The sequence below is a fragment of the Mandrillus leucophaeus genome, unplaced genomic scaffold (genome assembly GCF_000951045.1).
Source record: "Mandrillus leucophaeus isolate KB7577 unplaced genomic scaffold, Mleu.le_1.0 Scaffold433, whole genome shotgun sequence".
NCBI lineage: Eukaryota > Metazoa > Chordata > Mammalia > Primates > Cercopithecidae > Mandrillus > Mandrillus leucophaeus.
This window is the reverse complement of record NW_012104621.1, coordinates 1,512,686-1,528,028: the sequence shown is the minus strand read 5'-3', so window position 1 is coordinate 1,528,028 and position 15,343 is coordinate 1,512,686. Positions and strand designations below refer to the sequence as shown.

The window sequence follows — 15,343 nt, the reverse complement described above, 5'->3', positions numbered from 1 at the left end:
TGGCGCGGCGGGGCGAGGAAGCTCCGCGCCCCTCTCCTGTGCTAGGCTTGAGGCTCGCTGCCCCAGGGCGTGGTCTCGCACCGTCGCGGGTTCCGTGTGTGCACCCAGGAGCAAGCATTCCCTGCAGGAGGCGGACGGCTGCCTGCGCAGGGCATAGTCTATGTCCAGCTCTCAGAGGAATGGGGAGAGCGCGCCCTATGGTGTAATGGAAAAACCAGGGTTGCTAGAGTTAGAATCACGGGACTGGATCGAGTCCAGCCTATGCCACTCACCAGCTCCTGCTCATATATACGTTACTCAGTCTTCCTGAGCGTTTTCTTTCTCTCTGAAGCAAAAAAAATGAAATAGAACTGTGAGATGACGTATAGAAACCCCTGATCACAATCCTTGGCTTGTAGTAAGTTTTCAAGAAGTGGCGGAGGTTCCTATTATATGAGAGGCAACAGGTTCGAGAAGTTGCACTGGCTTGTCCAAAGCCATACAGAAAGGCAGAGCAGAGCTGGGACTAGGACCCGGGCCTCCCAGCCCCGGGCTCTTAAAATTCACTCACCTGGCCCGGCGCAGTGGCTCACGCCTATAATCCCAGCACTTTGGGAGGCCAAGGCAGGCAGATCACCTGAGGTCGGGAGTTCGAGACCAGCCTGACCAATATAGAGAAACCCCGTCTCTGCTAAAACTACAAAAAAATTAGCTGGGCGTGGTGGTGCATGCCTGTAATCCCAGCTACTGATGAGACTGAGGCTTGAACCCGGGAGGTGGAGGTTTCAGTGAGCCCAGATCATACCACTGCACTCCAACCTGGTGACACTGCAAGACTCTATCTCAAAAATAAATAAATAAATAAATTAAATAAATAAATAAAATAAAGAAGATAACAGTTATTTCCCAAAATAAACCTCCATCTTGCTTGGGGACTAGACTGCCTTTGTAGGACTAACAAATTAGCCACAAGATTAGAAATGTAGGAGTCATGCAGCTGGAGGCTACAAGAATCTGACCCTCCCCAAATTGCTCCTGGGGATAACATCACCATTATAAAACCTAAGATAAGTGCTTGAGATATTTTGCAGACACTGCACTTGATGGATCAGCTGGCACCACCAGACTGATAAACTGGTACATCTGATCTTGTGGCCCCCACCCAGGAACTGACTTGGTGCAAGAAGACAGCTTTGCCTTTCTATGATTTTATCTCCAACACAACCAATCAGCACTCCTGACACACTGGCCTCTCTTAACCCACCAAATTATCCTTAAATACTCTGATCTCCAAGGTGGGGCATGGTGGCTCACACCTGTAATCCCAGCACTTTGGGAGGCTGAGGTGGGTGGATCACCTGAGGTCAGGAGTTCGAGACCAGCCTGGTCAACATGGTAAAACTCTGTCTCTACTAAGAATACAAAATTAGCCAGGTATGGTGGTGCATGCCTATAATCCCAGCTACTTGGGAGGCTGAGATAGGAGAATCACTTAAACCTGGGAGGCGGAGGTTGCAGTGAGCTGAGATTGTGCTATTGCACTCCAGTCTGGGCAACAAGAGCAAAAACTCCATCTTAAAACAAACAAACAAAAAAACCCCAAAACCTCTGATCCCCGAATGCTAGGGGAAATTTATTTGAGTGATAATAAAACTTGTTTCCTGCACAGCTGGCTCTGCATGAGTTACTCTCTCTATTGCAATTCCCCATCTTGATAAATCAGCTCTGTGTAGGTAGTGGGCATGGCGAACCAGTTGAGCAGGTAAAAATTTGGGGGCTCATTCAGGATTGCCCTTGTGCTACCTGCCCCTGGTTCTGTACACCCCATCTGGCGATGGATCCAGAGGCCAGCCCAAGCGGTCACCTAGTTTTGGACTGGGGGCTGACTCTGACTTCATCTCTATCGGCAGGGCACTACTAGCCCAACGTGTATGGAGTACACTTTGCAATAGAGAAATTGTCCTGGGGAGATGTCCCATAACTAGAGCTCCATGGCGAGGTGTCTGGCTGTAGCTCCACCATGGGGTGCCTGTAACTGTAACCTTATCACAGTGTCTGTTTGTAGCCCCGTCGTGGAGTGTCTGCAGCTGTAGCCATGGGTATCTGATTTGGTGAGTATTCTAGGCGCTGCCAACACCCCTTTCCTTCTCCCAATTTGTTCAGCTTCTTCAGGGGTCTTGGTTGGCTCTCCCTAATTAGTAGGAAGAGTCTTGGTTCTGGACTTCTCTTCAATCAGTAGGATTTCGGGGAGATTTCTCAGACAGAGAATAGGAGGATAGTTTGGAAGGAATACTCTTGGAATTCTTGGTTAGGGATCCTGGTTTGGAAGGCCTTCTGTCTGTCTTGTCTTTGTGTGTGTGTTTGTATATGTGGAGGGGATCTCTGAAGGAATTTCTGATGCAAGTCCAGCAGGCCTAACTCAGAGACCCCTCTGTAAGTATGGTCACAGTCAGTGAGCTCTGAAAAAAAAGCTTAAAAGGCCTGACTGTTAAGGGGTAACTGTCTGCTCTTCGCCTTGCCCTGAGACTACTCATTGATGCCATCCCTCCCCACCTTGAATGGATCAAAGATGATAGAGACCAAAGAGAGACAGTTTGAGCCTTGCTAGGTTGATACCGGGTGCCGAATGAGGTGTAGTATCTGTTTTGTTATGTGTATTTTGCTTCAGCTGAGATGGAAAATGTTAATTCGGTTCCCCATGCAGCGCATCGGGCAGCATCTTAAAAAGTTGCGAAGCTTTGCCTATGGTTCCATAAAACAGAAAAGGATGATTTTTATTTATTTATTTATTTTGTAGTGAGGCTTGGCCCCCACAGCTATAGCATAGTAAGCAGAGTGATCAAAGGCTGCTCCGTTCTTTTGGAAGCTGCAGAGAAAGAGAACCTGGAAACTTGGTATGCCGGAAAAAAGGGTAAGAACTTCTTACTAGCCAAGTTTTCTGGCCTCTCTCTGGAGTGTGTGTGTGTGTGTGTGTGTGTGTGTGTGTGTATGGTAAGCATCACTGTTTGTCTCCTCTGCAAAGGTCTGATTAATAGAAAAAAAGACGAGACTAGTTTTAGGCTATAGAAAATCTGGTATACTTAGTGCTCTGAGTTTGTTTTTCTGTGTTGTTCTATAATGGAGGGGCATCACAGGGTGGAACGTGGACTTAGGAGCCGTATAAGCCAACTGTCCAAGCCAGTTCGGCAGACTGGTCACTTACAAACTTTTCTGTGAGTCCCTGAAACCAATACCAGATGAAGCTGCTCTCTTATATTGTTTTAAGTCCTTGAACTTAACCTTGTGACCATATGAGGATTCTTTATCTTGGATTCTGCCATCCAGAGGACAGGAATTTTTGGGTTCATGTCATAGTTAGCCCTAAAAATTATCTTGACCAGTTAAAAGACTTTGCAAGCTCAAAATCTTCCTTCTGGGAAGAGCAATAGACAACGCTTAATGCAGTAGCTCAGTCCTAAGGCTTTGGCATTTGACAATGGTGGCCTAGGTTCAATTCTTGGCTTAGGGGGCTTAGGGAGTGAGCCCTTTCTGGTTTGTTATTTGTGTAACTTTTTGTCATTTATTGATTCTTTTTCCCCATGGACTGATTCTGATTTCCTGTCTTTATTTTTACTTTTGCTGACCTACCTTTGGGGAGACTCCAATTATTGTAAAACAAAAACAAAAACTGCTTATCATCTCTTTAAGACACTGTATGCATCCATGGTTATGACTTTAGTTAAAATGTATTAATTTCACATGGGAGGTTACCTGTGGTAGAATTCAAAAGCCAGAAATATTGGCTGTCCTGGCTACAGTCTGGTAATAAAAGATTTTAGGCTGGGCACGGTGGCTGATGCCTGTAATCCCAGCACATTGGGAGGCCAAGACGAGTGGATCACCTGAGGTTGGGAGTTCGAGACCAGCCTGACCAACATGGAGACACCTCCATCTCTAATAAAAATACAAAATTAGGCCGGGCGCGGTGGCTCAAGCCTGTAATCCCAGCACTTTGGGAGGCCGAGACAGGCGGATCACGAGGTCAGGAGATGGAGACCATCCTGGCTAACATGGTGAAACCCCGTCTCTACTAAAAATACAAAAATTAGCCAGTCGTGGTGGTGCGTGCCTGTAATCCCAGCTACTTGGGAAGCTGAGGCAGGAGAATCACTTGAACCCGGGAGGCAGAGCTTGCAGTGAGCCGAGATAGCGCCACTGCACTCCAGCCTGGGCGACAGAGCAAGACTCCGTCTCAAAAAAAAAAAAAAAAAAAAAAAAAATTAGCCAGTCGTGGTGGTGCGTGCCTGTAATCCCAGCTACTTGGGAAGCTGAGGCAGGAGAATCACTTGAACCCGGGAGATGGAGGTTGCAGTGAGCCGAGATCGCGCCACTGCACTCCAGCCTATGGGACAAGAGCAACACTCTGTCTCAAACAAATAAAAGAAAATTTTAATAGTTTTTTAAGAAAAAAAGAGTTATATGGTTAAAATCAGCTTAATAAAAAGTGGATATCCAAACTGTACATACATTTTAAAAGCCTTTATGTTTGTTTTCTTTTCTCTTCTTATTTTTCTGAAGGAAAATTAAAAGTTTTTTTTTTTTTTTCTTCTCAGTCAACTGAATTGTTTTTCTCCATTTTGTCTTCTTGCCATTCTTGATGTCCACATGAGAGAACCTAAGATAGTTACTAACAGCCTGGGACTCCTGGGGAAAAACAGAGGAGGTGTCACAGACCCCATTCTAGCAAAAACCTCTGTTTTCCTCATGTAACCCCAGGAATTGAAGGAGGATAGAGTCCTCTCAAAATCTAAGGCTCTGTTCTGTTTTACATTACATTACCTGACACTTTGACTTTGGGGTGGTGAGTGGGGAGGGTGTCCAAAATTACTTTGCGTTGTGAGAGAGCTTTTAGCCTTGGTGTGTAATAACCAGGTAGAAAATGTATTCTAAGGGATGGCTAATGGCAGTTACAAGGGATACTTGGCTCTTTGCATGCTTGTATCAAAGAAGCATGCTCTTGACCACCTAGAGGCATGGAAACATCTCCACCCCACCCCCTCACCCCTGCTAGATATGAGACTTCCATAGGGGATGGGCTGATTACAAAAAGAGCTGATTAGCTTTGGGTTGCCTTGCAATGAAATCCACAGTAGAAGCATTGCACTGTCTTCTCCGGTAGCATTTCCTTTCTTTTTGGGGATCCAGGATCCAGTATAAAAATGGGACCCTTAATTTTGGGGATCTGTTTTTACCTTCCAGCTGTGGCTGCTTGTTAGAACATTGACTCACTCCTCTTAACCCACATCATGGGTTAAAGAAATCGTTGCCAGGAGGCCTTCACTCCCCTAGAAGGGCATCATTTGTTAAGTCCTTTTTCTATGGTTTGGAGTAAAAAGGGGCAATGATTAGAAATGTATGCCCCCATGATAGTTTCTATAGCAGATTCTACCATAAAGTCTATGGTTCCACAACAGACTTTATCTTATGAAAGTTATGCTAAATAATGGAATTTCTCTAGATTACTTACTGGCTAAACAGAAGTATCTGTGCAGGGGCTGGCACTTGTGGCCTAAGGATAAATACTTCACATCGGGCATTATAGAGATTCAGTTGCAGGGGATTAGTGGAAAGACTGCTTAGTTAAGCAAATAGACTCTTCATCTAGCTCATTCTTTGATCTATTTAATTTTAGGTGGTTTGGTTTGTGGGGGCCCTGGATAAGGAGAACAGTCCAAACATTTGGTGTTATCCTTGCAATAGTCATAATAGTAGTCTCCTTGGTGTACTGTATTCTCTCAAAGGTTTTAAGTGTTTGCACACAGCCATGAAGAGATTCAGTTGGAATGACAAGAGATGAAAGAAATGTGCAACCATGCCAGGTGTTGTGGCTCACTCCTGTAATCCCAGCACTTTGAGAGGCCAAGGCAGGTGGATCACAAGGCCAGGAGTTCGAGATCAGCCTGGCCAACATAGTGAAACCCTGTCCCTACTAAAAAATACAAAAATTAACTGGGTGTGGCAGTGCCTGCCTGTAAACCCAGCTACTCAGGAGGCTGAGACACGAGAATCACTTAAACCCAGCAGGTGGAGGTTGCAGTGAGCCAAGATCACACCACTGCACTCCAGCCTGGGTGACAGAGTAGACTCTGTCTCAAAAAAAGAAATGTGCAACCATGAGGACACCATAACCTATGAATGACACGCTGAGACCAGAAACCCAAAATAATGGGAACTGAGAGTGGCATTAGGCCCTAAGTTTTGGTCACGGTCTCACCTAAGTGAGAACTCTCACCTAAGTGAGAATGTGACCAAAAAGGGGGAATTTTTTTAAACAAAATTAAGGGAGGCCATTGTTTTGGAATGAGCTCTAGGCCCCAAACCAAACCAAAATGGAGTCGCTTGTGCTAAATGTGACATAGTGATACTAAGACTCTAAGGAACACATAGGTCCTAGAACAAACCAGGTTTTGTTTTTCTTCTGTAAAAAGGACGTTCCAGCATAAGGAGGTACTCTCTACTCAGTCCTTGTTCCCACCTTGCAAAACTCACTGTTCTATTGTTTCCCAGTGGGTTTCAAGACCAAATAAGTATATTTATGCTGGGATAGTGACATCAATGACTAAAGTTTTGGTCAATCTCTCAAAATTGAGAAAATGACCAAAAGCGGGGAATTGTTAAATCAAGTTTAGCCTAAAGCTGCCTCCTTATATACTTTAAGTTCGGCCCAGAGGTGTTCTGTACATCATGAACTATAACAAGTGGAGATGTAAACAGACTGTAGCCCATATCTGTGCCAATCACTGAGTTTTGGTCAATCAAATGTAGCCAATTGTTCCAACTATGTTAAAATAAGGCAAACACTGAGATGTAAGCGATCCAGTTGCTTCTAAACCTCATTTCTGTTTTCTGTACTTCACTTTCCTTTTCTTGTCCATAAATCTTCTTCCACCACAAAGCAGGGCTGGAGTATCTATGCCTACTCTGGCTCTAAAGGCTGCCCAATTCGTGACTTGCTCATTGCTCAATTAAACGCCTTTAAATTTAATTCAGCTGAAGTTTTTCTTTTATCACCATGGCAGAGACGTTTGAACCAGAGTGACTCCATCTTGAATGGGGGCCAAATAAAATAAGGCTGAAACCTTCTGAGCTGCATTCCCATGATATTAAAGCATTCCTTGTTATAGGAAGAGATAGGAGGTCGACACAGGGTACATGTCACAAAGACCTTGCTGATAAACAAGTTGCAATAAAGAAGTCGGCCAAAACCCACCAAAACCAAGATGGCAATGAGAGTGACCTCTGGTCGTCCTCACTGTTCATTATACACTAATTATAATGTATTGGCATGCTAAAAGACACTCCCATCAGTGCCATGACAGTTTATAAATGTCATACCAATGTAGAAAGTTACCCCATATGGTCTAAAAGGGGGCGAACTCTCAGTTCCAGGAATTGTCCACCCCTTTCCTGGAAAACTCATGAATAACCCACCCCTTCTTCAGCATATAATTAGGAAATGACCATAAAAGCGGACAGCCAGCAGCCCTTGGGGGTGCTCTACATATGGAATAGTCATTCTTTTTTTTTCTTTGAGACAGAGTCTCACTCTGTTGCCTAGGCTGGAGTGTAGTGGTGCAATCTTGGCTCATCGCAACCTCCACCTTCCAGGTTCAAGTGATTCTCCTGCCTCAGCCTCCCAAGTAACTGGGATTACAGGCATGTGATACCACACCCAGCTAATTTTTGTATTTTTAGTAGAGATGGGGTTTCTCCATGTTGGTCAGGCTGGTCTCAAACTCCTGACCTCAGGTGACCTACCTGCCTTGGCCTCCCAAAGTGCTGGGACTACAGGCATGAGACACCGTTCCCGGCCAGAATAGCCATTCTTTGTTCCTTTACTCTTTTTTCTTCTTTTTTTTCTCCTGAGACGGAGTCTTGCTCTGTCACCCAGGCTGGAGTGCAGTGGCATGATCTCGGCTCACTGCAACCTCCGCCTCCCAGGTTCAAGCAATTCTCCTGTCTCAGCCTCCTGAGTAGCTGGAATTACAGGCGCCTGCCATCACACTCAGCTAATTTTTGAATTTTTAGTAGAGACGGGGTTTCACCATGTGGCCAGACTGGTCTCAATCTCATGACCTTGTGATCCACCTGCCTTGGCTTCCCAAAATGCTGAGATTACAGACATGAGCCACCACGCCCAGCCTATTCCTTTACTCAAGTTGAACAATTTTCAAAAGCCAAAGAAGCAGTTTATAACCTTGAAGCATTTAGCAAACCTAATATCTGACCTGCCTAAATTAGACCAAATGTCTTTATTTTACCAATAATCTTTAAAATTGTTTTTATTTCCCAAAGGTTACTAAAGTCATGTGAACTAAAAGGCATTACAGTTTTTTTCTTTCAAAATATTTAAGTGCTTATTTTTCTTCAAGCCGATTAATCAGAGCTCTTTTATATAAACATCACACACACAACACATATATAACTACACAGACAGATAGATGGAAGAAGAGCCAGTAGTTGTAGGATTTTTACATTTCTTAATTGGATTATTGGCTTTAGAGTGGAGCCCTTCGAAGAACAGGGTGAGGAAAGCATGCAGTTTCTAGGGCCTAATAAGTAGGCACACCTGGAAGGTAAAATGGATTCCCCCAATATTAAGGGTTTCATTTTTAAATCAGATCTCAGATCCTAAAAGGAGAAATGCTATGGAACAAGACAGTGCAATGATTTTACCATGCATTTCATTGCAAAGCAATTGAAAGCTAACCAGTCAATTCTGTGACTAGCCCATCACCCACAGGAGTCTTATCTCTCAGCTGGGGGTGGGGGTGACATTTCCATACTTACTTTTTTTTTTTTTTTTGAGAAGGAGTCTCACTCTGTCACCCAGGCCGGAGTACAGTGGCATGATCTCAGCTCACTGCAACCTCCACCTTCTGGGTTCAAGCAATTCTTCTGCCTCAGCCTCCTGAGTAGCTGGGACTACAGGCATGCCCCACCACACCTGGCTAATTTTTGTATTTTTAGTAGAGATGAGGTTTCACCATATTGGCCAGGCTGGTCTCAAACTCTTGACCTCGTGATCCACCTGCCTTGGCCTCCCAAAGTGCTGGGATTACAGGGATAAGCCACCATGCCTGGCTCATTTCCATACTTTCTAGGTGGCCAAGAGCATGCTTCTCTGATCCAAACATGCAAAGAGCTGAGGATTCCCCCAAAATTGCCATTAGCTATCTCCAAAACTATATTTCCTACCTAGCTATTACATGTTAAATTTCTCTCATAATGTGAAGTAACTTCTGATACCCCCAAAAGTCAAAAATATCAGATAATGAAATGCAGAAAATAACAGAGCCTTAGATTTTGAGAGGGATCTAACTGCTTCCAATTCCTGGGGTTTCATGAGAAAAACAGAGGTTTTTCCCAAAATGGGCTCTGTGGTGCCTCCTGTTTTATCCAAGGAGTCCCAGGCTGTTAGAGTTTGAATATCTGCTTTTAATTAAGCTGACTTTTAACCATAGTGCTCTTCTTAAAAAGTCCTTTTAAATTTCTTATTACCTAACTTTAGCCAGGCCAAACGGCCAACATTTTTCACTTTTAAACTTTGCCAAAAGGAACCTTATAAGTGAAACCACCAAGCCTCAACTAAGGTTATGAAATAACCACAAGTGTATGAGGTATTTTCATTTTGGGGGTTTGTTTGTTTGTTTTGAGATGGAGTTTAGCTCTTGTTGTCCAGTCCAAAGTGCAGTAACACAATCTCAGCTCACTGCAATCTTCACCTCCTGGGTTCAAGTGATTCTCCTGCCTCAGCCTCCCAAGCAGCTGGGATTACAGGTGCCCACCACCACACCTGACTAATTTTTGTACTTTTAGTAGAAACAGCGTTTTGCTATGTTGGCCAGGCTGGTCTCAAACTTCTGACCTCAGGTGATCCGCCTACCTCGGCCTCTCAAAGTTCTGGGACTACAGGCATGAGCCAAGGTATTTTCTTTTCTTTTTTTCTTTCTTTTCTTCTTTTTTTTTTTTCTGAGATGGAGTCTTGCTCCTATCGTGCAGGCTGGAGTGCAGTGGTGCGATCTCAGCTCACTGCAACCTCCACCTCCTGGGTTCAAGCAATTCTCCTTCCTCAGCCTCCCAAGTAGCTGGGAATACAGACATGTGCCACCACTCCTGGCTAATTTTTGTATTTTTGTAGAGACAGGGTTTCACCATGTTGGCCAGGTTGGTCTCAAACTCCTGACATAAGGTGATTCATCTGCCTCAGCCTCCCAAAGTGCTAGGATTACAGGTGTGAGCCACCACGCCCTCGCTCGCCAAGGTATTTTCAAAGAGGTGATAAGCAATTTTTATAAAACTTAGAATCTTCAAAGGTAGCTCAGAAAAAGGAAAATTTAAGAAAGGAAGTTAGAAGTTGTTTATGAAGGGGAAGAGAATCAACAAATGGTAAAGGTCACATACATATCAACCAGAAAGTATTCATTCCCTATGCCAGGATTGAACTTGGGCCACCATTATAGAATGGTGAAGCCTTCACTGCCAAGCTACAGCACTGGACAGTTTCCATTGCTCTTCCCAGATGGAGTCTGGAGCAGTCAATTTTGAGCTTCCGAAGACTTATAACTGTTCAAGATAATTTTTAGAGCTGACTATGACATGAAGCCCAAGATTCCTATTCCCTGGAAGACAGAGATCAAGAGAAAGTACCACCACGTGGTTACAAGGTCAAGCTCCCAAGGACATAAAACAAGATGGAGACCTCATTCAGTCTGTTTTGTTTTGTTTTGTTTTGTTTTTTTCTGTGACCTGCAGCAAGGTTTGGAACTGACCAGTTTGTCATGCTGGCTTGAACAGTGGGATAATGAAGTCCTAGGCCCACATTCTATCCTAAAGTACCCCCCTCCATTATACAACAACACAGAAAGACTAGTCTCACACCTTACAAACCCCTTTTCCCATTAATCCAAACTTTACAGAGGAAACGAATGGTCATTTTTACCATTAATTCAACTGGTTTGCACAGAGAGAGAGAGGCCAAAAGTCTGACTGATGAGAAATCCTTACCCTTTTGCCAGCATGTCAGATTTCTGGGTTCTCTTTCCTTAAGCCCTAGCAAACCTGCTCACCACACAATAGTTCTGGAAGTCAAGCTGCAACACAAAAGAAAATCTTTTTTTTTTCCTTCTGTTTCATGGAACCACAAGCAAAACCTTCTCAATTTTGTAAGATGCTGTCCAAAGGGTTTCATAGGGTAACTAAATTAACATTTTCCATTCTGACCAGAGCAAAATATGTTTGGCAAAACATAGACATTAGCCACTTTGCTTAGCACCCAATATCGAACTGGCAAGGCTCAAACATGCCCACAGTTGGGCCGTGTCATCTTTAATCCAACCTCCAACCAGGGGTTTCAATATGTGGTCTCTGGGCAAGATGGTCACCCTGAGTAACAGAAAAGATAGGAAAGAAAAAGGAGAGAAAGAAAGAAAAGCATTGCCTGTGGCAGGGTGGGGAAGGCGAGGAGCTCAGGGAGGCCAGAGAAAGGCGCACTGTATTAGTCTGTTTCCATGCTGCTGATGAAGACATACCTGAGACTGGGTAATGAATGTATAAAGAAAAAGAGATTTAATGGTGATATGGTTTGGCTGTGTCCCCACCCAAATCTTATCTTGAATTGTAGCTCCCATAATTCCCACATGTTGTGGGAGGGACCTGGTGGGAGATAATTGAATCATGAGGGCAGTTTCCCTTATGCTGTTCTTATAATAGTGACTAAATCTCATGAGATCTGATGGTTTTATAGGGGGTTTCCCCTTTCACTTGGCTCTCATTCTCTCAGAAAATGGGGTTTTCTTTTCTATCACATTGTCAGGCTTCAAATTTTCTGAACTTTTATATTCTATTTCCCTTTTAAAATTGAATGCTTTTGACAGCACCCAAGTCACCTCTTAAATGCTTTGCTGCTTAGAAATTTCTTCTGCCAGATACCCTAAATCATCTCCCTCAAGTTCAAAGTTCCACATATCTTGAGAGTAGGGGCAAAATGCCACCAGTCTCTTTGCTAAAGCATAGCAAGAGTCACCTTTACTCCAGTTCCCAATAAGTTCCTCATCTCCATCTAAGACCACCTCAGCCTGGATTTTATTGTTTCAGCCTGGATTTTATTGTCCAAATCATTATCAGCATTTTGGTCAAAGCCATTCAACAAGTGTCTAAGAAGTTCCAAACTTTCCCACATTTTCCTGTCTTCTTCTGAGCTCTCCAAACTGTTCCAACTTCTGCCTGTCACCCGGTTTCAAAGTCACTTCCACATTTTTGGGTATCTTTACAGCACTGGTCCACTCTACTGGTACTAATTTACAGTATTTGTCCATTTTCATGCTGCTGATAAAGACATAACCAAGACTGGGTAATTTATAAAGAAAAAGAGGTTTAATGGTCTCACAGTTCCACTTGGAGGGGGAGGCCTCACAATCATGGTGGAAGGCAAAAGGCACATCTTACATGGCAGCAGACAAGAGAATGAAAACCAAGCAAAAGGGATTTCCCCTTATAAAACCATCAAATCTCGTGAGACTTACTCACTACCATGAGAACAGTATGGGGAAAACCACCACCATGATTCAATTCTCTCCCACCAGGTCCCTCCCACAACACATGGGAATTATGGGAGCTACAATTCAAGATGAGATTTAGTTGGGGACACAGCCAAACCATATCACCCAGCCATTGCAGTGATGCTTAATCAAAAGTTCAAGTAGTCGCTTTTTGGTCACCAAGGGACCTTTTCCAGCTGTCCTATCAGCTCCCAAATTTCACCTTTGGGGAGAAAAGCTTCCCCATGTTCCAAGGTCCTGTACGTGCCTAATCCTGTCACCCACGGCTGTCAGCAAAGAGTACAAGGCAGGTTTAATTTTTTAAATCAATTAGTTGCCTAGGCTTTTTATTTGCCTTTTGTAAAGTCTTTAAATAAAAATGTGGAAATCTTTTTAAACTCTTCTGTATATCAGTTGGGCACGGTGGCTCATGCGTGTAATCCCAGCACTTTGAGAGGCCCAGGCGGGTGGATCACGAGGTCAGGAGTTCAAGATCATCCTGGCCAATATGGCGAAACCCCCTCTCTACTAAGAATACAAAATTAGCTGAGTGTGGTGGCGCATGCCTGTAATCCCAGCTACTCTGGAGGCTGAGGCAGGAGAATTGCTTGAACCTGGGAGGCGGAGGTTGGGGTGAGCCGAGATCACGCCATTGCACTTCAGCCTGGGCAACAAGAGCGAAACTCAGTCTCAGAAAGAAAGAAAGAAAAAAACCCACAAACAAATAAAAAAACTCTTCTGCATATCAACAGACATCCCTAGATGAGACTAATTAGGGAGCCCTCATTTTCAAATGCATTTCAGTACAGTTTTATTCATTTGGAATGTTCCACTTTAAGTTACGTTTAGTACGATTTCACCATTTCTGTAAGACTTTGCTGCTTCCGGGGCCCTAACACTTATGTATATATAAGTCAGAAGGAACTCAGTTCTTCAGAAATAAAGTATCTAATTTTTATCTAAGATACTGGGTTTGCTCTCAGGTTCCCTTGATTAACTTAGCCAATGCTTTTTTTCCTATGTAAGCACTCAAGAAAAATGAAACAAAGGGGTGAAAAACAAAAATCCCTGTGATTTCCAAAACCCAAATTGTACAACCCCTGCAATATTACCATTTACTACCAGTTTCTTTCTGACCCAGTCAGATGTAAGAGGCCTTAACATGATCCAAGCCAGTTAATTACCAGATCTAATTCAATCCTGGACCCAGTCCAGTTTCTGTTGTGATTTCCAAACCCAGTTCGGAACAGAAATTTCCTCAAAGAAACTCGGAGAGCTCAAAACACAAATCCATGGAGTTCTGAAATCTGAGCAAGAACTTACCATGATCCCCAGCTGCTCCAAGAGATCAATGGACACAAATGGGTCTTGCAGGTACCTTGCTAGTTCACTCAGCACCCCTGGAGGTCATTAGAAGCTCTACTTCAGATCCTGCTTCTGACCACATCAGATGAAAGCAAAGCTTCAGCTGAATTAAATTTAAAGGAGTTTAATTAAGAAAAAAACAATTCATAAACTGGGGAGCCTTTTGAGCCAGGCTAGGCTCAGAAACTCTAGCACAGCCATATGGTGGAAGAAGGTTTATGGACAGAAAAAGGAAAGTGATGTACAGAAAACAGCAGTGAGGTTCAGAAACAACTGGATTGGTTACAGCTTGGTATTTGCCTTATTTGAACACAGTTTAAACAGTTGGCTACGTTTGATTGGCCAAAAAAAAAAAAAAAAAAACTCAGTAATTGGCACAGGTGTGGGCCATGGTTTTGTTTATACCTCCACTTGTTATAGTTCACGATGTACAGAAAACCCTTCAGGCTGAACTTAAAATATGTAAGGAGGCAGCTTTAGGCTAAACTTGATTTAACAAGGGATATCAGAGATGACCTTGTACTGAGAGAGGATTTGACCTTGGCGTGTGTAATGGTGGACGAGAGCTACAAAGTTAGGGGTGGCTGAGCACAATTTACAGGAGTAGTCTTGGCTGTTGTTTTTTTCTCTCTTAGGAAGCTGTTGTTTAAGGATCATACTTCTAGTTTGGAGGTGCATTCTTTATTTTTATTTTTATTTTTTGGAGACAGAGTCTGCTCTGTCACCCAGGCTGGAGTGCAGTGGTGCAGTCTTGGCTCACTGCAACCTCCGTCTTCTGGGTTCAGGCAATTTTCCTGCCTCAACCTCTCACATAGCTGGAACTACAGGCATGCACCACCATACCCGGCTAATTTTTTGTATTTTAATAGAGACAGGGTTTCATCATGTTGCCCAGGGTGGTCTCAAACTCCTGAGCTCAGGCAATGCACCCGCCTTGGCCTCCCAAAGTGCTGTGATTATAGGTGTGAGCCATCACACTGAACTCAGAGGTGCATTCTAAAGGGTCTTCGTCATTGCTTTTTCTCCCAAAATTAATCTCAATTTGGCTTGTCTGTGTACATTTAGGTGAGGAACTGAACTGTTGTTTTCATAGGTAAATGACAGAGTTTACTCAGCACCCAAGAGAAAGAGCATTTTGCAGCCAGTCACGGTGGCTCATGCCTGTAATCCCAACACTTTGGGAAGCCGAGGCGGGCAGATCACGAAGTCAGGATATCGAGACCATCCTAGCCAACATAGTGAAGCCCCATCTCTACTAAAAATATAAAAATTAGCTGGATGTGGTGGCGTGTGCCTGTAATTCCAGCTACTTGGGAGGCTGAAGCAGGAGAATAGCTTGAACCAGGGAGTTGGAGGTTGCAGTGAGCCGAGATGGCACCACTGCACTCCAGCCTGGTGACAGAGCGAGACTCCATCTCAAA

At 43.8% G+C, this 15,343-nt stretch overlaps 1 protein-coding gene across 1 annotated transcript in view; it reads right to left on the bottom strand.

Annotated features, from left to right (window-relative positions):
- NANS (N-acetylneuraminic acid synthase) overlaps nucleotides 1-14,123 on the bottom strand; it is a 45,312-nt gene extending 31,189 nt beyond the window's left edge. The window contains exon 1 of the mRNA XM_011993751.1: nucleotides 13,881-14,123. Within this exon, the coding sequence (XP_011849141.1) occupies nucleotides 13,881-13,883 (3 nt within the window). The 5' untranslated portion in view covers nucleotides 13,884-14,123. The remainder of the gene's footprint in view (nucleotides 1-13,880) is intronic.
- Between the last annotated feature and the right edge of the window lie 1,220 nt (nucleotides 14,124-15,343).